General features: G+C 42.3%; 1 protein-coding gene across 5 annotated transcripts; it reads left to right on the forward strand.

The window, feature by feature from the left end:
- The first annotated feature begins 12,536 nt into the window (after positions 1–12,536).
- LOC138832922 (ankyrin repeat domain-containing protein 34B) lies at positions 12,537–27,901 on the forward strand. Of its 5 annotated transcripts, none has more exons than XM_070031174.1 (6): positions 12,537–12,753; positions 13,670–13,800; positions 14,353–14,495; positions 15,429–15,513; positions 18,050–18,113; positions 23,754–27,901. In XM_070031174.1, exon 6 carries the CDS (start codon positions 23,777–23,779, stop codon positions 25,301–25,303), a length of 1,527 nt encoding a protein of 508 aa, XP_069887275.1. In that variant the 5' UTR covers positions 12,537–12,753; positions 13,670–13,800; positions 14,353–14,495; positions 15,429–15,513; positions 18,050–18,113; positions 23,754–23,776; the 3' UTR covers positions 25,304–27,901. The 5 variants fall into 5 exon arrangements, with proteins under 5 accessions (XP_069887275.1, XP_069887276.1, XP_069887279.1 ...); XM_070031175.1 differs by having other exon boundaries at positions 14,353–14,401; XM_070031178.1 differs by lacking the exon at positions 14,353–14,495 and having other exon boundaries at positions 13,670–13,804.
- The last annotated feature ends 74 nt before the right edge of the window (positions 27,902–27,975 follow it).

Consider the following 27,975-nt stretch of genomic DNA (forward strand, 5'->3'; position numbering starts at 1 on the left):
TCTATCCTTGAGCACAAAGAGTTTCAGGGACAGTGCCCAAGCCCTGAGTTCAAGCCCCACAACTGACCCCCCCCCCAAAAAAAAGCCATAGGACAAAATGCTTTCGTTACATATAACAAAAGAGAAACTTTTCACAAATACATTGCAGAAATGTTGGGTGGGCAGTTACATAGTAGTTGTACCAACTCAACTCGGGCCACAGTATATGAGTTTAAAATTTTTCATAAACCCCTCAGTTCTTACATTTGCATTTTTGATGGATGTGTATTCCATTGTGACTTTAATGTGTGTTCTTGTTGAATTCCTTTTCATATATTTGTTGAGCTTCTTTTCATATTTTTTAGCTATCCAGATATCATTTTTTTGGGGGGGGTCCGGTCGTGGGGCCTGAACTCTGGGCCTGGGCGCTGTCCCTCAGCTCTTCAGCCCAAGGCTAACTCTCTACCATTTGAGCCACAGTGCCACTTCCGGCTTTTTTCTTTATGTGGTGCTGAGGAATCGAACCCAGGGCCTCAGGCATGCAAGGCAAGTGCTGTACCACTGAGCCACCTTCCCAGCCCCCCAGATATCTTTTTTTTTTTTTTTTGTCGGTCGTGGGGCTTGAACTCTGGGCCTGGGCGCTGTCCCTCAGCTCTTCAGCTCAAGGCGAGTGCTCTACCACTTGAGCTACAGTGCCACTTCCGGTTTTCTGGTGGTTTATTGGAGATAGGAGTCTCACAGTCTCTCCTGCCCGGGCTGGCTTTGAACCGCGATCCTCAGATCTCAGCCTCCTGAGTAGCTAGGATTACAGGCGTGAGCCACCGGCGCCCGGCCCCCCCAGATATCTTTTTGTGAGGTGCCAATTAAGTCTTTTGTCCTTAAAATAAAAACTTGAGTTATCTTTTACTTTATGGATTTGAAGGAGTTCTCTGTTGATGCTGGGTATCATAGAATTTTTAAGTGTAATCACTGAAGCTCTCTTCTCAGTTTGTCTTTCCCTTTTCAATTTCTTAATTGTATCTTCTGATCTGATTAACAGATATATTCTATTTTAATGAAATTTAGTTTATCAGATTTTTTTTCTTTTATAGTTAATGCTTCTTTGATTTCTGTTTTGGAAATATTTGCCTCTAAGTCAAGAAGACTTTCAAACTTTTACTCTCTTTGTAGATTTGAACTGAAAACTTCTGCCTTTCTGAGTGTTCAGCCAGCTGGCTCTGGATGGGAACCACAGCAGCAGGCCTTTGGACTCAGACTGAAACAAAACCAGGCTCTCCTGGTTCTATTGGCAGCCTGTCCACCATGGAGACTCCATTATTGTAGCAGTCAATTCAAATCAATCACCTCATCCATTCTATTCAGCCTTTGAAGAACTGTGATTGACACAGAGGACTATACAAACATCTTTAAAATACTCTGTAAACTTTTCATTATGTTTGAAAGTATCTAAAATTGAAATGGAAGGAAATCTTCTAGAATACACAAGTGTCTGGAATCAGTTCAAAGAAGAATGCTACAGCCAGGCATGGTAATAAAAGCCTGTAGTCCCAGCACTTGGTAGGCAGAAGCAAGGTAGACTGCAAGTTCAAGGCCATTGTGGGCTAGATAGTGAGGCCAGTGTGGGTTATATAAGGAGACCTTTGACAAAAAGAAAAGAAAAGGAAGGACTTCCTCCTTCCTCATTCTGCCTCCATCCCTTCCTTTCCTTCTCACCTTCTTTAACATTGGATTTTAAATGCACAAGAGAGCCTATGGTTAAGCATAAATAACAAATCTACCCCCTCTTAGGGCAGATTTATGCTCTATAAACATTGCACTGATAAAGTTCAGCCTTAACCTTTGTTCTGTAAATGTTTCAGATTTCTTTCTACTGCCACGTTATAAAATAAATGTCAGTCTGAATGCAGGCTTTTTGTAAAAACCCAGCAGCTCCACAGATGGCCTCTAATCCATAGTTGGAAAAGATGAGACTACATTTTTGGGGGTTGAAAATAATTTCGAGAAGCTCTTAAGTTCCCATCAGAACATAATGCCACTCTCCACATGGCAGGAGGTCAAGTAAATGAACTCAGACACCGTTCTCCTAGAGATACCAGCCAAACAAAATTAGATAAAAGCAAGTTTTTGCTTAATGTTAATATAACCACTTGGTTTAGAAACCTGTCTGTTGCCGGGTACCAATGGCTCACACCTGTAATCCTAGCTACTCAGGAGTTTAGATCTGAGGATCATGGTTCAAAGCCAGTCAGAGCAGGAAAGTACGTAATAGTCTTATCTCCAGTTAAACACCAAAAAGCTGCAAGTCGTGCTGTGGCTCAATTGGTAGAGTACTGGCCTTGAGCACAAAAGCCCAGGGGCTGTGCCTAGGCCTTGAGTTCAAGCTGCAAGACTAATCAAAAAAACAAAACAAGAAAACAGAAAAAAAAAAAAAAAAAAAAAACAATGAGCAAATGACTCAAGAGGCTGAGATCTGAAGATCAGGGTTGGAAGCCAGCCCAGGCTGGAAAGTCCTGGAAAGCCTCAAGTCCAATTAACCAACTACTCAAAGTAGTTGAGCAAAAGCTCAGGGACAGTGCCCAGGCCCTGAGTTCAAGCTCTATGACCAATCAACCAAAAAAAAAAAAAAAGCAAAAGGCTCATAACTGTCATCCTAGCTATTCAGGAGGCTAAGATCTGAGGATTATAGTTCAAAGACAGCCTGGGCAGGAAAGTTCTGAGACTCTTATCTCCAATTAACTACCAGAAAGCTGGAAGTGGTACTGTGGCTCAAGTGGTAGAGCACTAGCTCAGGGACAGTGTTCAGGCCTGAGTTCAAGCCCCAGGACCAGCGCACACATGTTTGCATGCACAAGTGCGCTTGCGCGCACACACACACACACACACACACACACACACACACACACACACAGAGCTCAAATGATACTCATTGACCAATCTTCCAATGACATTAAAGTCTCAAGTTTTTAGTTAAGATTTTCAAGACCTTTTCTCCTACCAGATTTAAGATGTTGGAAAACATAATACCAAAAATATAAACTTTAACATAATGAAGAGGAATAAATTCAATAACCCCCCCTTTCTTTCTTGCCTCAGCTTCCCTGAGAGCTGAGATTACAAGCATGTACACTCATATCTAGCTTCAGTATAGACTTAGTAGTCTTTAAAAAAAGTAAAATATTTTATATATGTGAAAGAAGAGAATAGTGCTATAGATAAGTCACTATTCAGATGCCAATAAATCATTCCTGGAAATTATGGTGTTAAAGTAGGGCAGTGGGGGTTTATGCCTGGAATCCCAGCTGTCTGGGAGTCTGAGATCAGGAGGATCACAGTTTGAGAGCAGACTTGACAGAAAAGTCCACAAGACTCCATGGGAAGCTGGACATGGCAAGTGGGGCTTATGATTCTAACAATGACAGAAACCTAAAGTATGTGAATCACAGCTCAGGTGTATGCCCAGATGGGACACAAGACTCTATCTCCAAAATAATCAGCCAAAACACAGGGCTGGAAGTGTGGCTCAGGTCCAACAAGTGCGAGGCCTTGAGTTCAAAACACAATACTGACAAAAAAAAAAAAAAAAGATGCTATCAGTTTTTAAAAGCTTTATATGAAATAGAAAGATAAATTTGAGGACATTTTAGCAAAAGCAGAAAAATAACCAAAGCAATAATAATAGGCGAGATCATATTAGTATATATATATATATGATTAAGACAATACCAGTGCAAAAAGTAGGAGTGGCCCAAAATAGAATAGAGAAAATAAAAAGTCATCAAGGAAATAATATAAGAAAAACTTCCTAGAATTGAAAAATAAGGAATGTTCATGTCTAAAGTTCCTACCACTGGTGGGGGGGGGGGGGGAGCGCTGGGAATGGCAAAAAGACATACTGCCACTGGACACTCGTGGCTCATTTAATTACTCAGGAGGCTGAGATCTGAGAATGGCAGTTTGAAGTCAGACACGGCATTCCTGTGAGACTCATCTCCAATTAACCACCAAAAACCTAGAAGTGGAGGTCTGGCTAGGACTAGAGTGCTACCCGTGAGGAAAAAACAACAACAACAAAGGCTCAGGGACAGCACCACAGCACCGAAGCCTGAGTTCAAGCCCTAGGACTGGCACTAAAAAATAAGTAAATGAAGACACATTTTCATTGTCCTGGAAGATAAATGTATAGTATCATACAGCCTGGAAGAAAATACAGATAAAAACGTTGCATGAAGAATAGTGTTGCTCAGATACTGAAGTACAAGTATACTGCTCTGCATTTATGATACATATTCCTCTCCAACAACTAAAACTTTTAAGGAAAAAAATTTAAATTCAAGAAAATCATAAAAATGTTTTTTAAAACAGGGCTCGATATTTTAAGGAATTTTGTTGTGATTTCTTTCATAAATAGAGCAAAGATGCCTGGTATAAATAGGCATAGACAAGGGAGGTGACTGATGAGGCCACTTGGCTTGATCCATTTTGTGCTTGAGGCTGGATAATTTATTTATTTATTTATTTATTTTTTTTTTTTTGTCGGTCGTGGGGCTTGAACTCTGGGCCTGGGCGCTGTCCCTCAGCTCTTCAGCTCAAGGCGAGCGCTCTACCACTTGAGCTACAGCGCCACTTCCGGTTTTCTGGTGGTTTATTGGAGATAGGAGTCTCACGGTCTCTCCTGCCCGGGCTGGCTTTGAACCGCGATCCTCAGATCTCAGCCTCCTGAGTAGCTAGGATTACAGGCGTGAGCCACCAGCGCCCGGCTTGGATAATTTATAAACAGCAACCTATGTCTCACCATTCTGGAGTTGGGAAGTCTAAGTCTAAGCCTATTGTGATTGGTGAAGGCCTTCTTTCAACAGGTTAGCTAAAGGCTAGCTTGCCTCTCAGTGTGATGCTTCTTTTATACATAAGAGCCTCTGTTTCCTTTTTTATGTGTTTTTTTTCTTTTTTCTTTTTTTTTCTTTCTTTTTTTTTTTTTGCTAGTCCTGGGGCTAGAACTCAGGGTCTAGGCACTGTCCCTGAGCTTCTTTTGCTCAGGTCAACACTCTACCACTGAGCCACAGCACTACTTCCAGCTTTTTCTGTTTATGTTGTACTGAGAAATCGAACCCAGGGTTTCATGCATACTAGGCAAGCACTCTACCATTAAGACACATTCCCAGCCCGGGCCCCTTTGTTTCTTTAATGAAGAGGTAGCCCTGATGACCTGATCCCTGTTTTTCTTTCCCTTTTTTTTTTTTTTTTTTTGGTTGGTCATGGGGCTTGAACTCTGGGACTGGGTGCTATCCCTGAGCTCTTTAGCTCAAGGCAAGTGCTCTACTATTTGAGCCACAGCACCACTTCCTGACCTGATCGCCTCTTAAAGACTTTAATCTTCTTATTTTTTAAAAATAGAAATACTGAGACTTGAACTCAGGGCCACATCTTTGCCTGCAAATATTCTAATGCTTGAGCCACATCTCCAGCCCTTTTGTCCTGCTTATTTTTGAGACAGGGTCTCAATTCTTTTTTATTTTCAGGATGACCTGAGGCACAACCCTCACTTCCCGCTGAGCTGGGATGACAGATGTACACCAGCATGCCCAGCTAGTCATGAGAAGAGGTCTTACAAACTTTTTGCACAGGTTAGCCTTGAACTGCAGTCTTACTGATCTCTGCTTCCCAAATAACAAAGATTACAGGCATGAGTTATCAGTGCCTGGCTAGATACCACCTTTTGCTCCCATCAGACAATTTGTTAATTCGGAAGGGAACACATTCAAGCCATAATGCCTCTCTCTCTCTCTCTCTCTCTCTCTCTCTCTCTCTCTCTCTCTCTCTCTCTCTCTCTCTCTCTTTCTCTCTCTCTCGGTATATATATAATATAATTTTGATTATATAATATTGATTATATATTGATTAGTATATTATATATTATATATGTTGATTACTTTATTGGACTAGCAAATTTCCCAAAAAAACTTTATTAAGCTCAGATTTTCTCTGGATAAAGGACTGGGTACAATATTTTGCCAGTGGTACAATTACATTTTTAAAAAATCTATAAAATGGCCAACCATAATTTTAAAATGTCTTAATAGTAGGTTTGCATTGAGGCTTTTATTCACTCATGTTTTTTAGTATTGTTACACTGGTTTTGCAATTAAAACATTAAGTTCTCTTTCCTTAAAGATAATTGACCCCAAGCACAAAATAATAGTTTTTCATTCATTGTTTACTCTCATGACATGTTCCAAGATTATTTGATGAAAAACCCATGTGTTCCATTCAGTATGAGAAAAAGTCAAATGCTAAGAGATATGTAAGCTCTGTAAGTTGAATAAAGTCGCTTTTGAATGACAGGATAGAAATGCTTAACATAAGGTTATGATACAAGATGTAGCCAACCCAACCTCTTCACACTTAGCTGAGAACAAATGCTTCCATAAGATATGAGATTAATACAGTATCAAAAGAAACAATTCTGGAATAGTCAACTTTTCCTGGTTATAGCTATTAACATGGAAGAATTGTTACTAAATTTTACAATCACAAAGGACTTGAATCCGTGCTTCTCAGTATTGTTAAATTGAAATCTACCTTTTAGTTTCATTTAGTTGTTTTCCAAGAAAACTTACCAAATATGCTAAACTTATGAGTCCCTTATGGGTACTATCCTATTTTGTGAAGTTTATTCCTTTGCTGTGGCTTTTAGTTGCCCTCAAAGAAGAACTTGGACCAGGTCTAGGAATGTAGTTTGTAATCCCAGGAGACAGAACTAGGAAGGAAGCGGTGAAGTGAGTGAGTCAGGAATGGGGAAGGGACTTTAAAGGGTGTGTTCCCAATGTCACCACTTTAGGTACTGAGAGCTTGGATGAAATCGGAGATGAGGGAAGGGGATGTAGCACGAGGCCACAGACGCTGTTACCTAGAATCTTGTTTTAAGCTCCAGTGGTGCTCAGTGAAAGCCTTATGAGTCCTGAGACCCAACACAGTGGCCTCATGCTTTCCACCCCCATCAGTAATACCCTCTCATCAAAGATTACCCAAGAAAGAGCTGTACTTTTCTTTTTCTTTTCTTTCCTTTGTCTTTTGGTTTTGAATTCAGGACCTCATACTTGCTGGGCAGATGCTCTACTTCTTGAGCCATACCCTCAGCCCGTTTTCACTTTAGGTATTTGTTGATAGGATCTCCCACTTTTTGCCAGTGCCAGCCTCAGATCACGATCCTTTTACCTCCACAGCTCATACAGCTGCAGTGAAGCATTTTATTTATTTATTTATTTATTTTGGTCCAGTTGTGGGACCTGAACTCAGGGCCTGGGCGCTGTCCCTCAGCTCTTCAGCTCAAGGCTAGTGCTCTACCACTTGAGCCACAGTGCCACTTCCGGCTTTTTTCTTTTTGCTTATGTGGTGCTGGGGAATCAAACCCAGAGCCTCAGGCATGCAAGGCAAGCGCTCTACCACTGAGCCACCTTCCCAGCCCAGTGCGGCATTTTAGAGTGTAGCAAGCGTAAACTGTCACAGATCAATAGACATTGAATTACTGCCAGTGCACAAGGTATTCATCCACCTCAAAGTCTGTCCTGACCCCCTTAATTGAGCCATTATTTAGATGCATATGCACTTTTCTGGGGATGGAGCCCCAAATCCTTCTACTTACTCTTCTCCTAAGTGCTTCTCATTTTCATCCTCTGCACTGTCTTCTGGGCTTCTTGAATTCATTTAGTGTGTCATAAAACATCATCCCCCTCCCTAGCCCTCAGGATCCTCTCCCAACTCCCAGATTAAGTGGAGACTACCATCAGTCATCCAATGCTCGTTACCTATACTGAGATGGGTACTCTCAACAATTCAGATAGAAGAGATGATCATGGAAACAAAGAGCTGGGAATATTGCTATGAAGGCATGACATACAAGGAAGTGTACGTATACCTAAGGATTTATTAATCTTATTTACTTTTATTGTTTTATTGATTCTTTGTAGAGCTGTTTTGATCTCCATTTCATTAATTTCTGCCTTAATCTTTATTATTTCTTTCCATTTGTTATTTGGCTTTCTTTGCTTGCCTATTTATCTAGATTATTTGTTTCTTTGATGTTTAAGTTTATTTATCCTGGATATTAATCCTTTATGTGTTGACTAGCTAGCAAAGATTTTCTCTCCTCTCATGAGACAGAACCATAACAAGCTATGAGAATGAAATCGTGAAAAGAAGTGTCCCAACAAAGAAAAGCCGCAGACCAGATGGACTCACTGCTGAATTTGATCTGAACTTTTAAAAATGAACACCAATGGATGTAAACTGTTGATCAATAGGGAGTGGGAAGACTGATAAAGCAATAAAGTTATCCTGAGCAAAATATAACATATGCATATTATATTTAGTGTGCAATATATTAGTGTACAATTAATACATACTAAAAATGAATCACAGGAAAGTAAAATAAACTTTGTTTATTGGGTGGATGAACAAGAGGGAGGAGGACTACCAAAAAGGATAAATGAGGTAAAATGTGGTTGAAATTGTTTGCTTGCATGTATGAAAAAGAAAAATGAAAGTGATTGAAATTGTTTTAAGAAAAGTGGGATAAGGAAGGAGATTGATGGGAATTCATCATATACATGTGCTGCATTTGCAGCAATAGCACAAGGAGCCTGGCTCTGGTGGCTCACACCTTGAATCCTAGCCTCTCAGGAAGCTGAGGTCTGAGGATTTTTTGGTTCAAAAGCTAGACCCTAAAGGAAAGTCTGTGAGACCCTTATGGCCAGTTAACCAGTAGAGAGCCAGAAGTGGAGCTATGGCCCAAAGTAGTAGAGTGCTAGCCTCAAGCAAAACAAATCAGGGACTGTGGCCAGGCCCTGAGTTCAAGGCCCACTACTGACAAAAAAGAAATTACAGCCGGGTGGCAGTGGCTCATGCCTGTAATCCTAGCTACTCAGGAGGCTGAGATCTGAGGATCACAGTTCAAAGCCAGTCCAGGCACTCTGTGAGACTCTCATCTCCAATAAACCACTAGAAAACTGGAAGTGGTGCTGTAGCTCAAGCAGTAGAGTGCTAGCCTTGAGCTGAAGAGCGCAGGGAAAATGCCCAGGCCCAGAGTTCAAGCCCCATGACCGACCAAAAAAAAAAAAAAAAGAAAAGAAATTGCAGCAAACAACTTCTCCATGTACAGCCAATATACTGTATATTTTTTACATTTTTTTAATTGTCAAAGTGATGTACAGAGGGGTCGAAGTTACATAAGTAAGGTAGTAAGTACATTTCTTGTCAAATGTTACCCTTCCCTCATTTTTCTCCTACTTTCCCTCCCACTCCACCCTCCCCACCCCCAAGTTGTACAGATCATTTCCAACATATTGTCTTGTTGATATTACTGTTGCATTGCTTCTTTGAATATTGGGATTTTTTTAAAGATGAGGATTTATCATGCTTGCAGCATGCTGGACACCTACCGAGTTAGGGGTGGAGAGAAGAGAGTTGGAGTTTTGATGGTCATTGTGTTGAATTTTGGGATTTGCCATCCTATGGCATTGTCCTCCAATCCATAAACATGAGATGTCTTTCCATTTACTAAGATCTTCCTTAATATCTTTCACCAATGGTTTTCTTGTTCACACAAAATTTTGTCACAAATATTGTATTTGTTTTGATGCGCCAGTAAATAGAATTGTTTTATAATTGTATCTCATATTGTTTATTGCTGCTGCATTTGTTTTGGTGCTCTAGTAAAGGGAATAGATTTATAATTGCATCTCATATTGTTTGCTGCTACTGAAATACATTTTTGCATATTGATATTACATCCTATGGCCTTGCTGAACTAATTTAATAGTTTTAATTATATGTGTGAGTGTGTCATTTCTATACACAAGATCATGTCATCTGAAAATGATAGCTTTATTTTTCTTTCCTATCTAAATCCCTTGTTTCATTTTCTTTCCTAATTTACTTGGTTTGAACCTACAGCAAACAAAAATAGCAATAATCTACATCCTTACTTAATTCTAATTGTTGGACAAATATTTCAGTCTTCTACCATTAAGTACATGTAATGCCAGCTGTAAGGAAAACAGAGTTATGGCAGTTTCCTACCCATCTCCCCGCTTCTAAGGTACATGGTGTACCAACTTCTGAGCACTTTAGACACAAGAATGCCAGCTGAGTAGGTTTAAGTGATAGCTGTTACAATATTCTGTTTTGCTTTATAAAATCTCAGTGGTGGGCTGGGAAGGTGGCTCAGTGGTAGAGTGCTTGCCTTGCATGCATGAGGCCCTGGGTTCGATTTCTCAGCACCACATAAAAACAAAAACAAAAACCTGGAAGTGGCACTGTGGCTCAAGTGGTAGAGCACTAGCCTTGAGTTGAAGAGCCGTGGGACAGAACCCACGCCCAGAGTTCAGGCCCCATGACTGACAAAAAGAAAAAAAGAAAGAAAAAAAATTTCAGTGGTGATAGCTAGGCTAATGATAACCATGGGATTTTTTTAATTCAAGAGGGCAGACTAATCACACACAGGTCTCTATATCTTGATCAGTAGGATCAGATTTTTTTTTATCTTATTTCTTAAAGATAGAAAGCAGATTGACGAATTTCTGGACAGGATGCTTATCAAATCCAAAAATCTACTTTAACTTGTACCTAAAACATATCTTCATTCCTAGAACCTAGAAAAATGTTACTTGCCATTGCAAGAGGAGTTTTTCAGGGTGGTTAAATTAAGAACCTTCAGATGGCAGATTATCCAAGTGGGTCCAAGTGTAGTTGCAAAAGTCCCCAAGAAGGTGAGGCAGGATAGTCAGAGGAAGAAAGAGATGGGACAACATAAACAGTGGAAAATGGGAGGGAGGGAAGAAGAACCGAGGGGGGAGAGAGAGAGAGAGAGAGAGACTTGAGAATACAGAAAGGGGCGACCAGCCAAAGAACGCAAAACAGCTTCTAAAAGCTAGAAACAGCAGAAAATGGGGTGTCCTCCAGAGCCTCCAGAGAAAACACACCCATAACCCTGTTGACACCTTGACTTTAGCCACATGAAATCTAGATGGTGAGAAAGCAAATTTGTATTGGTTTGAATCACTAAACTTGTAGTGATACATATTTGATCACAAGTAGCAACTGGATACTAATAGAGTGAAAATGGGATCATCTACTTTACAAAGCAGCAATATCTTCAGAAAGTGAACATATGCCTACTTTATGACTCACATTCCATTCCTAGGTATGTACCCAAAAGAAATCCATATGTATGTTCACCAACCAGCATCTATTACCATAGTAGGTTTATTTGTAACATCCCAAACCTGAGAATTAACCCATGTCTATCAGGGGAAAGATAAACAAATTGAAGTACATACACCTACTGTAATATTATATGTAAAGAGGAATGAGTGACAACCACACAACAGTATGCATCTTTTAAACATAGTATTGAGGAGAAAAAGTCACACTGCAGGGCATATTCTGGTGTTATAAAGTGCAAAAACAAGCAATATCAACTTCATTGTTGGAAATCAATAATCTTCCCAAGAATATAAGGGGGGACTTCTAGGAGCTGGTAATGTTCTGTTTCTTGATCTAGACGATGCGTCAGATAACTTGTGAATGTGCATCTTTTGATGTGTAAATTGTGCATCAGTACAAACTTTAAAGGGTGGAAGGGAAGAGAAGGATGCCTTCATGAAAACCTGCCCAGTTGTTGTTTTGTTGTTGTTTTTGTTTTCTTTCTTCTCTTCCCTATGCCCTCAAATGAGCGCCGAAAAACGGTAACCTAGACCTAGGATTCCAGCTCCTTCAGAGCCCATCTTTGGAGCAGCTTGTCCTTGGAACGTGCTTTGCATTTGTTTCGGCTGTTTTCCTCTATAAAGGAGCCAGCCCAGAGAGATCAATCTACCTTCCCCATTTGGGGAGAATTACTGGCTGTGTTCATTGACATTATCTGAACAATGGAAAATATCGATATTTTCTCCAATCAGACAGTCCATGATAAATGAAGAGTTAAACCAGTTAATTCTACTTAATTCCTTTTTCCTTGATCTCTTGGTGGAGTTTAATATATGACATTTCTTTTGTGGAATTTTGTTAAGCTATATATTAAACTTCAATAGTAGAGTAATAGGGCTAGGTGGTCATAAAATAAAAACACTAACACTCCAAGCTGATGTGTGTGACTCTCTGGCTTCCACTAAGTGGGGTACAGGGATAATAACAGGAGAGAAGGACATGGAGAAGGGCAGAATCATGGACCAGCAGGGTTGATATGAGCTGGTGGGGGAGTGTTGGGTGCAAGCCGCTGACCAGCGGTCCCAGGAACATCATCTTTACAGAAAAAAACAAAAAACAAAACACTGACGCCCTTGTGCTTGGACCCAAGCTAGGTGGCCAGAGAGGGGTGGTGTGGTGGTGGTGGTGGTCAGGGGCGGGGCTTGTGAGGACAGAAGGCGGGGCTTCGGGGAGCATCTTCTGGCCAGCGGGGCCGCGCGGGCCCGCCGCCCCCACCTGCAGGCAGCGGGAAGCCGGCGCGTCACTCGCAGCGGAAGCGCCGCGCCACCCGGGCGTCTGGCGAGGTGCGCGCCTCCGGGCTCCCACTCCAACGCTGCGCTTCGCCGCCCGCAACCGCCAGTCTCTGCCAAAGCAGGGGCGGGAACCGGGAAGCACTTACCAGGATCCAAGGTCCACCGTGGTGCTGAAGATCACAGCCCAGATCCTCCGACAGAGCCCCAGGGGCCACCAGCAACCAGGGTGGGAGCAGCCGGGGGAGGCAGCGGGCGCCATCGCCAACTCGACAGCGCGTCCCAGGTCAGTGTGCTGCGCCGTGTCTGCCCGCTGCACTTGGGGAAACTTTGGGTGTCCGGGGCGACTGCTGGGAGAAGGGCATCTAGGGCGCAGCCAGGGGCCCCGCGATCGCCTGGCCTCCGTGCGCCCCGCTCGGTGCCACGGCTCAGGCCCTGGGTGTCCACACCTCCCGCGCATCCAGACACTGCAGCGCCCTGGCGGGGGAGACCCGGCCGGCCGAGGGCCCGCGGGCTGCAGCCCCTCGCCGCCCCCACCCCCTGCAGCCAAAAGGAACCACTGGCCCGCCACCCCGGGGCGCGTTCTGCCGGAGTCACCCCCCCCCCCTCCCGCAGTGCCCTCCCGCTTAGGGCTCCAGCTGGCGGCAGCTGGGATGCAGGTTCTGTCTCCTTGTGGGCCTCGCAGAGCGGACGGGGACCGCGGGGTGCAGAGTGCCGGCGCCGCCGCGGGAGCGCGCGGGTCGGAGGGTCGGGCTGGCCCGCGCCTCCGCAGGGGCCAGGGCCGCTGGGCAGCGGGACGGGCGGGACGGGCCCCGAGGGCGGGCTGGGGGCTGGGAGCTGTTGGCAGCCACCGGCTGTTCCAGAAGAGCCATACTAGGGGTTGGCGGCTGGGTCCCCGTGGCTCCGGGGCGCGCACATCTATGGCATTCGGAAACCAGACCCCAGCTGGGACGTGCAAAGGCTCACCTGCCTCAGGAGGAGTGCGATGGCTGTCCCCTCCCCAGACGCGCCATTTCCCAAGGAAGGGCCGCGTTCCCCAGGCGGGGAGCCACTCGGCAGAGGCAACGGAGCCCAGCCTATTTTCATGGATGGCAATCGCTCCTGGCCCTGGCGTAGAGAGGAGACGACGAATTACGCACCCCGCCCCCACCCGTGCCCCAGCACTGTCGCCCCAGTCACCTTCCTTTGCCCTTCTCTGACAGTGCCTTGCCCTTGCTCCTTCCTGCTCCTGAAAAAATCCGAGGAAACGACCGCGGGGGAGGGACCGTGAAGGGGCCACCAGCCTTCTCAGCAGCTCGGGCATCCACTCACCTTGGTTCTCAAAGACTTGGAGGTAGGTAGGTGCAGGTTTGAGGTTCTGTCTGCCTGCCTCTTCTTTTAGCTCTTCTTCTGCCGAGGAAGGGATTTACGCAAAGATGGTGGGGCATCAGTTGCCCTGTGGCCCAGACCTACAGGCCTGAGGGAACTAGAAAATAGCTGTGGGAAACACAACAAAAGCTTCCCAACTCCTCTTTTCCTTGGGCTGTTTCTGAATATCTCTTAGGAACCAGTAGCTGGGAAGTGCACTCTTGCCGGCCAGTCGTTCCCTTTTCCAGACCATCTCAGGTACAGCCTTTTGCGCTGGCTCTGCACCTCTCCTTGCTGGGGACGGAGCACATTTCTTCTAGCTAGAGAGGAGACACGCTGAGCTTGTGGCTGGCAGGTTTGCATCTACATCCTGGCTTTGTGTTGCCCATTGGGACTCTGGGTTTCGCCAGGCCTCAGAAGATCAGCAAACCTCCCATCCAGGTCAGTTCCATCCCAATGTTAAGTCTCCCTAGGACTTGAGAGCTCCCTTAACCCTTCTCTGGGATATGGCAACTGACCTGGCTCTTCTCTCCACTAGGTAAGTTAAGCATCAAACCATCCCGGGGTGAAGATGGAGACAACTCTATGTAAGCTGGAGACAGAGGTTGACTGCGGATAGGACGGGAATGAGGAATCTATGCAACAGGCTCATGTGATCCTTAGGATGGAGAAGCCATTGATGTATTAAACTTGGCCTTTCATTGTCAGATCCCACCAAGCCCAGAGGGGAACACATAGGCAGGGACTCTTACTTGCTGATTTATATTTGGAAACCGATATCTATTGAATTCCTAAGTAGCAAGTGTATGTAGGTTTTATAAAAATCCTCACAATCATCTGCTACAAAGTAGATATTATTTCTAGTTTAGAATGACTTCTCATATGTTGATAACTTGAAAAGAAAGTGAGAGAGCAAACCCAGGTTCCTGATGCCTCTTGCACAGAATGTAGAATGCCAGTGACTAGGGACAGGGGAAAGGAGTGAGTTCTGAGCTTAACACCCATTTATGATGCCCCCCCCATCTTCAAGCGGGCCCTCCTCTACCATCGCCAAACCACTCGTTTTATGGGAGGGAGCATGGATCCTCCTTGGAGATATTAGTAAAGGCAGAAAGGGAAATGTCCCTATTGTCCTAATGAAAGGAAATCTGAGAGGGAAGGGGAATGGGGAGAAAAAAATATAACTGCAGGAAAATTCCTGCCTGTCACCTCCAAGATGGCTTTCAAAGCACTTCAGCCCACATTCTCACTACCATGGAGGTATTAAGGTAAAAACACAGAACCTTGCATTTAAACCCCAGGCAAGTGAGTAAGATGAGGGGCTTTCCCTCCTCAGTCTCCTCAGCTTCACAAAATGGGGGCCACGTGAGTGACCAGGCTCTCTACGCCCTCCACCAAGCACTCACTGCTGGTCAGACTCTACAAACAGACACATACCCAGTTGCTGTGCAAAGGATCCACTCCAGATGTTTTTACAAACTCATAATCAGTGAAATGTGATAAACTGAACACTGTAAAGATTTCTTAACAAGGAATTAAAAAACTAGACTCCAAATGCGCGTAACAAATCATTGGTGTTTATATGAGTCTGAATAGCTTTGATTTCCTTGGTAGGAACTGACAGCTGGTGGTAGAAAACCTCATCTAAGGGGAGAGAAGAGACAAAAGTAAACTATGAAATCTGGAATCATGTTTTCAGGTAATTTTCTATTTCTGTTTGGAGTGGGTGTCTGCTTCAAAGGGTATGTGTCGTTATGGTTTGAATTGCTTCATTTATCAACAGATATTTTTACTAGGGCACAAAATTCTAAATGCAATATTTTTACATTTTTTTTTCTGGCTCCCAGTGCCCCAGTAGCAGGACAGAGCAAGGGATACTACTGTTCAGCCCACAGGCTCTTAGTCCTCATTTTCAGCATTCTGTCTGCAAGTCTGGAGCATTTCTGATCCATTTGTCCAGAGAATCAATCTTTGTTTTGTTAAAGATTAATATGGTTAATAATTAACATCTTACAATGATGCTGAAATAATGGTATTTGGAAAATGTACATACATAAAGGACATTGCCCAATTATTAAATTCCTTGCATACTTTACCAACTATTATTATAGATTCTAAACATTTTTTCAACATTTTAGCTGTTGCTTAAATAGGTTATAGATTTGAGATGTGATCAAAATAAAAGAAGGCTAAATTTTGAGATACATTAAAAAATAGTGAGCAGAAGATACAACAGAAAAACGTCTCCTTCTAACATTGTACAATTTCATTTTCACGTTTGCATGGAATTAGTGATATACAATTGTCATTGCACAGGAGATGAACTCAATCTGAGAGGCTAAGACTTAACCAGACATACTATAAGTATCTAGTAAGAAGGAGAATCACAATTGAAATCTAGCTCTATCTGACCCTGAGCTCTTTCCAGTTGATTATGTATATGAAAGGGGTACCTGAACCTCAGAATTGTCTAAAATGTAACAAAGGAATTGATTGGACACTAATATGACACCAGTTCTCGGTGTTCAGGCAGGATGCTTCTCACAGGAGGAGACAGGATGAAAGAACATTCAAGGCAGGGAAGTAGTCACATCAAACATAGTGAAATATAAGTCAGGCTTAAATGTTGGCACTTTTGGTGTATAAATGGATAAAGCAAGATAAAAGAACTACCTGAAAGAAGATAAAGGACTAAAAACACAGGAAATATTCCAGTAAGGCACAGATTATACAATGAACACTAGGAACCCATACATGTATTATGCATTTGGAGGATAAAGTATTTAACAATTTTTTTTCTCTGCACGTTTTATTGTTTAAGCAACAACAGAATTGTACTAAGTGGGAACAAACCAAGTGGCTTCAATAGCCATGATAGAAAATGCAGTGACATGTTTCTATAATCCCAGCTGCTCAGGAGGCTAAAGCAGGAAGATAGCTTTAGCCCAGGGCTAGCCTGGAAACATAGCATGGCACTGTCTGTTAAAAAATAAGAAAAGCTGCAGGTGTCAGTGGCTCATGCCTGTAATCCTAGATACTCAGGAGGCTGAGATCTGAGGATCACGGTTCAAAGCCAGCCTGGACAAGAAACTCCGTGAGACTCTTATCTCCAATAAAATACTAGAAAAACAGAAGTGGTAGTGTGGCTCAAGCAGTAAAGCTCTCTCCTTGAGCTCAAGAATGCAGGGAAAGCGCCCAGGCCAAGAGTTCAAGCCCCACAACCGACATAAATAGATAGATAGATAGATAGATAGATAGATAGATAGATAGATAGATAGATAGATAGATAGATAAAGTAAAGAAGAAATAACAAACATCATGGCATCATGTTTTCGAGACAACACTCCAGGCCTCTAGGGAGAGAGTCTGCCATTATATACATGGACATCCAGTTGGGGTGCTGCTCAGCTTCTCTGAGACTCTGGAGTCACAGCATTCTCCTTTCCACAGGACTCAGAGGGCCTATGGAAAATGATCCTAGGTCATCCTGTCTAGGTATCCTGACTCCAATACCAGATTCAGGCATCCCATCACCAGCACATTGCTAGCTATTCTTCTCTTTCGTGATTCTAGGAAGTACCCAGGTCTAATGTTGTGGAGAAGATCCTTTATATAAGAGTGGGTAAAAAGTCTGATAGCTCCCCCAAAAGTTCTTCTAAAACAAGTAAAAGACTTTCCAAATAGGGTTTGGGAAGGTGGCTCAGTGGTAGAGTGCTTACCTTGCATGCTCGAGGCCCTGGGTTCATTTCCTCAGCATCACATAAGCAGAAAAACCTGGAAGTGGCACTGTGGCTCAAGTGGTATAGCACTAGCCTTGAGCTAAAGAGCTGAGGGACAGTGCCCAGACCCCAGAGTTCAGGCCCCATGACCGACAAAAAAAAAAAAAGACTTTCCAAACTATAGAAAGTGTAGGATATTATAATATTCAATTAGAGCACCCTGCTACATGTTCGTATTTGAATATCTTTTTCAAATGCTTATGTCCAAGTTTTTTTAACATGTGTGTGTGTGTGTGTGTGTGTGTGTGTGTGTGTGTGTGTGTGTATGTTTTAATAATTGGAAGTATATTTCTTGGACTGCAGTTAACAAGTGCTTTCTGTATTTGCTATTATGTTCCAACTTACTCCTGCAAATTTCTTAGCCATATCAAAACCATTTGTTTGTGAACAAATGCTAAGAGGTTTCTTTTGTACTCATTGTCTCACATGGGCTCTTTTGAAATGCTTTGTTTCCAGAATAGAGCTCTGAGTTGGAACCAGATTGCTACAGATTCTTAATTCCTGCCTTCCTGCATTACTGGTATGTTTAGGTCTGGCATGTAACAATGGGAGGGCATAATATCAAAGCACTCACTGCCACTTGTTTAGGGACATGTTTATTGAATAATTGACCTTTGTTTTTGCATCATGAATGATAACCAAGTGGAATACCACCTTTTAGGAACTCACAGTACTCAGATGAAATATTTAGGCATGAATACAGTCAATAATACCTTTTGCTGCATATAGCTACTCAGGAGGCTATGGTTTAAAGCTAGTTTCAGCAGCCAGGCACCAGTGGCTCACACCTGTAATCTTAGCTACTCAGGAGGCTGAGATCTGAGGATCACGGTTCAAAGCCAGCCTGGGAAGGAAACTCCGTGAAACTCTTATCTCCAATTAACCACTCAAAAAACTGGAAGTAGGGACTGGGAAGGTGGCTCAGTAGTAGAACACTTGCCTTGCATGCATGAGGCCCTAGGTTCGATTCCTCAGCACCACATAAGCAAAAAGAAAAAAGCCAGAAGTGGGTGCTGTGGCTCAAGTGGTAGAGCGCTAGCCTTGAGCTGAAGAGCTGAGGGACAGCGCCCAGGCCCAGAGTTCAAGCACCACGACCGGACCCCCCCCCCAAAAAAAAAAAACAAAACAAAAACTGGAAGTGGCATTGTAGCTCACATGTAGAGTAAATGCCTTGAGCTGAAGAGCACAGGGTCAGCTCACAGGCCCAGAGTTCAAGCTCCACAACTGACCAAAAAAAAGCCAGTCCCAGCAGAAAAGTTCATGAGACCATGCCTCCACATAACCAGCAAAAAGCAGGCCTGGGGACATGGCCCAAGTGGTAGAGTGCCAGCTGAGCAAGCAAGCTAAGCATTCATAGCCCTGAGTTCAAACTCCAGCACAATAATAATAATAATAACAATAATAATTCAACTCTAAATACATTATTTGTATATATACAAATATAAACAAAATTTATTATGACTAAATTCTAATAATGTTATATGTTCACATATGCTCTCTTTCTTATACATGTTCTATTTGCAATAAATAAATGAGAACAGTATCATACAGAAGATTATGTGAAATGTATACTATTTTGGGGGGGGGTCAGTCATGGGGCTTGAGTGCTATCTTAGCACTCTTCAGCTCAAGGCAAGTGCTCTACTGCTTGAGCCACAGTGCCACTTCTGGTTTTCTAGTAGTTTACTGGAGATAAGAGTCTCACAGATTTTCCTGCCTGGGCTGGCTTTGAACCATGATCCTCAGATCTCAGTCTCCTGAGTAGCTAGTACTACAGGTGTGAGCCACCAGTGCCTGGCTTAAAATAAATACTAGTTAAAGAATAAAAAGCAGACACCCTTATATATTTATATATACCGTCTAAGTTGAGAGACAGAACATTATGTGAAGCTCAATGTCCCTCCCGACTTGCCTTGTTCTCCTGAGTCCCACTCCTTTTTCCTTCTTATTTTCTACTTATAAATGGCCCCTAAATAGCATAATTACTTAATTGGGTGAAAGGCACAAAAGAGACAAATGAAGAATGCTCAGCATCCCTGAGCACTAACGAGATGACCTCAAGATCAGCAGTGAGTCCTAGGATGCAAAGGGAGAGGGCTGTTCCCTCCTTCTCTTGAGCCCAGGACTTCTCCCAGACGTCAGAACATGGTGAATGAGAAGAGCAGAAGTGAGCACTGTCAGCCTACACACAGATAGCAGGACAAGGAGAAAGCACAGGTGTATCTTGACACAGCAAGTAGAAACCAGAACTGATGGGCAGGCAGGCTCTCAGGTGGTACATGGTAAAATGGCAGGCGGATCCTAGAGAGGATGTCTGTGTGTCCCATAGGCAGCTCTTTAGCATTTTTCTGGGGGGAGCGGCGTGCGGGGCTGCAGGGGAGGTGTTGAGCACATCTCTTCTCTAAAGATCTGTCTTCTGTCATTTTCATGTTCACTTGTTCACTATTTCATCCTGATGGAGCATAGCTCCAGTTAATTCTTTTTTTTGGGGGGGGGGGTCCGGTCGTGGGGCCTGAACTCTGGGTCTGGGTGCTGTCCCTCAGCTCTTCAGCTCAAGGCTAGCGCTCTACTACTTGAGCCATAGCGCCACTTCCGGCTCTTTTCATTTTGCTTATGTGGTGCTGAGGAATCGAACCCAGGACCTCAGGCATGCACGGCAAGCACTCTACCACTGAGCCAACTTCCCAGCCCCTCCAGTTAATTCTTGCTTGATAGTTTGGCTAAATATAGACTTCAAAGCTTAGGATAATTTTTTCTTCAGATTTTTAAAGACATTTCTCCATTATGTTCCATTCTTGTTGTTCCCATATCTGCATCTGTGCCGATTCTTGATCAGTTCATATGTGACTTATCTCCACACCCTGAAGCACCTTCCTGACCTACTCCTACAAGTCCATGCAATCTTTTCTGTTCTATGTTCTGGAAATTCACAAGCATGTGTCAAGGTCAATATCATTCATAGTGCTATATTGTAATTAGGCCTTTTCAATTTGGTAACTCACATCTGCGAACCTAGAATTTTTTTTAAGCAGGGTCTTTGTAGTCCAGGCTGGTCCCAAACTCTCAATCTCCCGTCTGTGCTAAGATGACAGGTATGCACCAGCATGCTCAGCTATAAATTTTTTTTTCCCTCCCTCCCTTCCCTCCTCCCTCCCTTGCTGCTCCCTCCCTTCCTCCCTTCCTACCTTCCTTCTTCCCTCCCTTCTTTCCTTCCTCCCTTCCTCCCTCTCTTCCTCCCTCTTTTCCTTCCTCACTTCTTTCCTTTTCCTTCTTTGTAGTACTGAGATTTTGAACTCAGGGCCTCACACTTTTGCTAGGCAAGCACTCAACTACTCTCTAGCCCTTTTTGCACTGGTTTATTTATTTTTGCCAATCCTGGGCAAACTTTTGATCAAGTTTAGCACTCTACCACTTGAGCCACAATATCACTTCTGGCTTTTTCTGTGATTAATTGGAGGTAAGACTCTTAAGGACTTTCCTGCCCAGGCTACCTTCAAGTTGCCATCCTCTCAGCCTCCTGAGTAGCTAGGATTACAAGTGTGAGCCACCAGTGCCTGGCTCTGGTTTATTTTTTAGATGCAGTTTTGCTTTTTTTCCCAGGCAATCCTGGACCATGAACTTCTTTTTTTTTTTTTTTTTTTTTTGGTCCAGTCATGGGGCCTGAACTCTGGGCTTGGGCGCTGTCCCCCAGCTCTTCAGCTCAAGGCTAGCGCTCTACCACTTGAGCCACAGCACCACTTCTGGCTTTTTTTCTTTTTGCTTATGTGGTGCTGAAGAATCGAACCTAGGGCCTCAGACATGCAAGGCAAGCGCTCTACCACTGAGCCACCTTCCCAGCCCAAATGTTTGAGACTTTTTTTTTTTTTTTTGGTCTGGTCGTGGGGCTTGAACTCTGGGCCTGGGTGCTGTCCCTCAGCTCTTCAGCTCAAGGCGAGCGCTCTACCACTTGAGCCACAGCACCACTTCCATGAACTTCTTATTTTATACTTCCCGCTGTAGCTGAGATGCCAGCTGCATGTTATCACATGTTGAGATGAGGTGGTGGACTTTTTGCCCACTCTATTCTATGAAGCACAACTCTCCTGATCTTAGCCAAAGTTGTTGGGATTACAGGTGTGAGACACTTACCATCGCCTGTCCTAGAAATTTTATCCTTCTCTTGCTATCTCTTTTTCCTATTATTTTTTTTTTCCTTACTGGAACTTCTATTTGAATGTTGGAGTTCCTAGCCTGGTGCTGTCGTTTTTTGTTGTTGTTGTTGTTGTTGTCGTCATTTTTGTTTTGTTTTCTTTTCTTTTCTTTTTTTTTTTTTGCTGGTCATGGGGCCTGAACTCAGGGCCTGGTGCTGTCCCTCAGCTCTTCAGCTCAAAGCTAGCACTCTATCATTTGAGCCACAGCGCCACTTCCAGGTTTTTCTGCTTATGTGGTGCTGAGGAATCAAACCCAGGGCCTCATGCATGCAAGGAAAGCACTCTACCACTGAGCTACCTTCCCAGCCCCCATTTTTGTTATTCTTTTGATTAAGTATGTTAGAGATTTTATCACGTTGTAGTATGTTAGAGATTTTATCACGTTGTCATCCAACTCTTCTATTGAGTTTTGCAGTTTTGTATTATACGCTTTCCTTTTGAGAGTTCTTTTTGTATTTTCTGAATATCACTTTGTCAAAGAATCTTCTTACTCTTGTTTCATGCTTACAACATCTCACTGAGTGAAGTTTTCATTTTCCTAACTACAACCTGTTTCCTCCAAGTTACTTTTCCTACTTGTTTTGGTTTCTGTTTTAATGTAAGAGGCCTTCTGGTTGTTTCCTGTTGTTTTTTTTGTTGTTGTTGTTGTTTGGACTATTCATAGACAAAGAGTTGGGTCTGAAAAAATGGTAAGAGTCCCAGAGCCTACAGGTGAGGCTTGTCACCTGTAGTCATCATTATTGTGCAGTGATCTGGTGACATGTGAGCTCAGTACCTTATGTGCTTTCTCTTAGGCAGGTCCTAGTCTTGAGAGAAGAGTATAGCAGTTTTTGCCCAGGAGGTAAGGTAGGCTGCCAACCATCTTGTAGTGTAGCTGAGGGAAGTGGGTTGTGAGTCCTTTTAGGTAATGGTCAGCATACAAACAATTGCCAACCCCGCCCTTTCCTCTCTCCCCAGCTTTTGCTCCAAAGAGAAGAGCATCTCCAGTCCAGACACCTACTATTTCATCTTTTTTTGAGAACAAATCTCTGGACATCCCTTAGGGTCTGCCTGTCAGGGATTAGTGATGGAGGAACCACAGTGGTAGCACTTCTCAAACTTGCAGCCAGGCAAAATTTAGGCTATGATTCAGTGGCTCAGGGCTGGAGCCTAAGATTGTCTGCTTTCAGCCGCTTTCTGCTGCTGGCCCAAGGTAGATTACACTTCAATTAGCACAGCCTTTGTGCTTCTAACAGCTTTTCACCAGACCCTCCTAATCTTTGCTGAAGTCTTCACCACCCACCCTAATCTCAGTTCTGTAATTTCCTGAGGCTGCATATTTTGAGAATTCTGTACTAGGCCTGGGTTTAGTTCCTAGCCCTTACCCCCAGTGACATGAGGTGCAGCTTTCTTAGGTTAAATCAGTTACCATTGGCTTGTTTGGCTTTCTAAATGTGTTGCTGTTCTCTCTCCTTTTTTGTCTTTGTGGGCTGATATTCTTTAAAGTATTCTTTAGTTGCTGGACACCAGTGACTCACGCCTGTAATCCTAGCTACTCAAAAGCTGAGTAGCTAGGGGATTGCAGTTCAAAGCCTGCCCAGGTATTAAATTTGTGAGACTGTTATTCCAGTTAAACATCAAAAAGCCAGAAGTGGAGCTATTTCTCACAGATAGAAAATCCATATATTATTGTTTAATGTGATATTTTGGAAAGTACTATGTTACAGCTAAATCATAAATATTCAAGAAAGATTTTGAAAATTTACACTTTCAAATTACAATAACTAAAATTTCATATTAGTTGTAATTCCTTGAAGGTCATTGCCATCCTGTATTTCTTTCATTTTGCAATTCCTATCTTTCCTCCACAAGTATTGATAGCATAGCCCATTTATATCTGCACATTTCAGAAATTTTAAGTAGCAAAATAAATTTAAGTTGGGATGCTGGTTTTGGCTCACCTTTTGGTCTTCATCTTCTTTGATAACCAGGTATTGATTTCTGACTTTTGAGGATGGATGAAAGTACAGAAATTTCAAGTGATGGGAATTCCTTGATCAAAGCAGTCCATCAGAGCCGCCTTCGCCTCACGAGACTTTTGTTAGAAGGTGGTGCTTACATCAATGAGAGCAATGACCGAGGGGAAACACCTCTAATGATTGCATGTAGGACCAAACATGTTGATCACCAGAGTGTCAGTAAAGCCAAGATGGTTAAATACCTGTTAGAGAACAATGCTGATCCCAACATCCAGGACAAATCTGGGAAAACGGCACTAATGCATGCTTGCTTGGAAAAAGCTGGTCCAGAAGTGGTTTCTTTGCTCCTCAAGAGTGGAGCTGACCTCAGCTTGCAAGACCATTCTGGTTACTCAGCTCTGATTTATGCCATAAATGCAGAAGACAGAGAGACCCTGAATGTTCTCCTTAGTGCTTGCAAGGCGAAAGGGAAAGAGGTCATCATCATAACAACGGCAAAATCCCCCTCTGGGAGGCATACTACTCAACAGTACCTAAATATGCCTCCTGCAGATATTGATGGGGGTCACTCCCCAGCCACCTGCACTACTCCATCAGAGATAGACATCAAAACGCCCTCTTCTGAAACTGACCTGACACTTTTTGGCTTTAAAGATCGAGAGCCCTCCAGAAGCAGTGACGACACCTGGGACCCAGGCTCCCCTGTAAGGAAACCTGCAATGGCTTCTAATGGACCCAAGGTATCCCAGAACCCAGCCTGGATCAAGACTCCACCATCATTAAAGCACCAAAATAGAGTGGCCTCTTTACAAGAAGAGCTCCAAGATATTACTCCAGAGGAAGAATTATCCTACAAAACCAATGCACTGGCACTTTCCAAGAGATTCATCACTAGACACCAAAGCATTGATGTAAAAGACACTGCATATTTACTCAGAGCCTTTGATCAGGCCAACTCAAGGAAGATGTCATATGATGAAATAAACTTCCAGTCTTTGTTTCCGGAAGGAAATCAGCCATGTATTGAAATCCCTGTTGACCAGGATCCAGATGAGAACCAGACAGTATTTGCATCCACCTTGAAAAGTATAGTTCAGAAAAGAAACTCTGGTGCTAATCACTACAGCTCTGATTCCCAGCTCTCAGAGGGTCTGACCCCTCCAACAGGAGAAGATGGCAAAACAGTTACAGGAAAGAAAAAAATCTTCTCACCATCTCCTTCTCTGTTGTCAGGATCCAAAGAATTGTTGGAGAATATTCCACCAGCTTCCTTGAGCAGGAGAAATCATGCAATTTTAGAAAGGCGTGGTTCTGGAGCTTTTTCTTTTGATCATAGTATTGTGCAGAACAGACCTGGGTTTCTGCCACCTTTAAATGTAAATCCTCACCCTCCCATTGCAGATATCAATGTCAGCAACAAGATTTGCAGCCTTCTGTCTTGTGGTCAAAAAGTGCTTATGCCAACTGTTCCTATTTTCCCTAAAGAATACAAAAGCAAAAAAATGTTGTTAAGGAGACAGTCATTGCAGACAGAACAAATTAAGCAATTAGTAAATTTTTAAGAGATGGCTAGAAAACACAAATGTCTATATCAGAAAAACATAGACTTGGAGATGAAATCTAAGTCCCTCTCCTTTTAAGGTCTTGTAATTAGTTGGTCAACATTGTTAGGTGGATCAAAATACAATGTGTTTCATATTAGGCATAGTGAACACACCAGTAATACACAGTTTCTGCTAAAAGAATTCTTTCAAACAAAATGAAAGCTTTTTCCCCCCCTCAAAACTTCCCTGTGGTTTTCGACTTAAAGAAATATTGGTAAAGAAAGATAGTAATTTATGTTAGAAAAAAAATTTTAATTTTAGATTGGCTTAAAGTGTTATGAGAACATCATGTTCTCATGTTAGTGATTTTATAAATTTTCATCTCAGTAAATTAATCACAAACTAGTTGCAATTGTCCGTAGTATCAAAAGCATAAAAGAGAACACTGATAGCTACAAATATGTATAAGCCAAAAAATATAAATTAAAAAAAATAGTGACTGCAGGTAGGCAACAATCTAATTTATAAAGGCCAGCCACTGTCATTAGAATGGGCAACCATTATTCTTGCTGCCAGCTAAACCAAGGTAGAGCTGGTAGGACAGAGTCATAAAGTACTAATAGTCTGTTGAGTTTTCTGGGCCACTTTTTGCATTTTTTTAAAAAAATTAAATTTAAATGTTATTTTTTAATTATATTCTTATTATCTTTAAGTAGTGGTACAAAAAGGTTATTCTTCAACATGTCAGTTTATTTATTTTTATTTTTTATTTTATTGCCAGTCCTGGGGCTTGAATTCAGGACCTGGGTACCATCCCTGAGCTTCTTTTGCTCAAGGCTAGCACTTAAGCCACAGCACCACTTCTGGCTTTTTCTGTTTATGTGGTACTGAGGAATTGAACCCAGGGCTTCATACATGCTAGGCAAGCACTCTACCACTAAGCCACATTCCCAGCTCCAACAGTCAGTTTAAAAATGCAATGCATCTTGATCAATGTCACCCCTTTCATCATTCTCCCCAAATGCCTCCCAATCTAACCCCTCCCCTCAATTTTCCTAGTTTCATCAACATGCATTATGATTTCATTCTCCCCACCCCCTTCCTTTCTTCATTCACCTACCCCATTTTGTTTTTATGTTGGTCATGGGGCTTAAACTCAGAGCCTGAGTGCTGTCCCTGAGCTTCTTTTGCTCAAGGCTAGCTTTCTACCTACCACTTGAGCCACAGCTGCATTTCTGGCTTCAAAGTTAATTGGAGATGAGCCACATGGACCTTTCTCCCTGGGCTGGCTTCAAACCACAATCCTCAGATCTCAGACTCCTGAGTAGCTAGGATTACAGAGGTGAACCACTGGCACCTGGCTTTCATTTTGTCTTTTTAAACAAACTTACCATATAATGTTAGCTTAGAGACTTTTTCTTCCTCCATGTTTTTTTTTTAGTGTGTGTGTGTGTGTGTGTGTGTGTGTGTGTGTGTGTGTGTGAGTGTGTGTATGTGTGTGTGCCAGTATTGGGACTTAAATTTAGGGCCTCGAACTTACCCTTAACTGTTATACTCAAGACTGGCACTCTACCACTTGAGCCATACCTCCACTTCCAGCTTTTGGATGATTAGTTGGAGATAAGAGTCTCTTATATTTGTCTGCTGAGGCTGTCTTTAAATCTTGACCTTCAGATTTCAGCCTCCTGAGTAACTGGAATTACAATTATGAGCCACCAACACGTGGCTTCATCCATATCTTTTATTATACATATCTTTCCAATAACAAGATAATACAAAAATTAAAAGGCATCCCTTTTCACTTACTATTCCTGTCTTCCAAAAAGAAGTAATCAAATGGGGAAACAACATTTAAAAGAAAAAAGTTTGGAATTTATCATAAATCTAAATGCTTGCTTCATTTTAAAAGAAAAGTTACTAGATTAGATTAGCTAAAATTATTTTTAAAAAAGCATAAATGTAATCCTAAAATGTATTAAGCATTCGGTCAGTATTAATATCTTTTTATTTCTGATATGTAGTTATTAGACATCCATACAATAAGGATAAAGGTAATTTCCTTAGTGTGACATTCCAATCACCTTAGTATTCTAGCACCTGTGAATAACAAAATAAATGCTATTATAAAATATTCAAAAAAATGACTATATCTTCATGGCTTCCAAGTACGGTGTTTATACAAAGACTTATTTCAGACTAGCAGCTCTAAACAAAGATCAAATCCAACTAAAAATGTAAAGGTATTAACCTGATAATTGTCACAGACAACTTTATTTGCATTCTAGAAATAGAGAAAAGAGCCTAATGCTGGGCACAGTGCTCTTCTCAGTAATGTCATAAAAGCAAGTTGTTGTGTACGTAGTAATTGTTTACTGTGACTTTTATTTTAAAAATTAGAGGCTTTTCCAGTTAATATTTTGACAAAGCATTCATTACATTAGAAATTTTTTTTATTCAGAACTTAAAATTGTACCTGATGTTTATAAGTAGCTAACTGCTTTTTGCGAGTTTTAATATCGAGTTAAGTACTTGACTTTACATTGTAAGGGTATAGTTTGGAAGAACATGTAAATAGATTAGTTCATAAAGAAGACAGTACCAATAAAGATTTAAAAATCATTTTGACTATTGCTGATTATTGTTTTTTTTATTTCTTAAATGCTGAGAGCAAAGATTTGAACATAAAAATT

This window comes from Dipodomys merriami, unplaced genomic scaffold (genome assembly GCF_024711535.1).
Source record: "Dipodomys merriami isolate MVZ:Mamm:240054 unplaced genomic scaffold, mDipMer1.0.p SCAF_20, whole genome shotgun sequence".
Lineage (NCBI taxonomy): Eukaryota > Metazoa > Chordata > Mammalia > Rodentia > Heteromyidae > Dipodomys > Dipodomys merriami.

Coding starts and splice junctions, on each gene's coding strand:
- LOC138832922 (XM_070031178.1), top strand. CDS start 23,777: ATGGATGAAAGTACAGAAATTTCAAGTGATGGGAATTCCTTGATCAAA.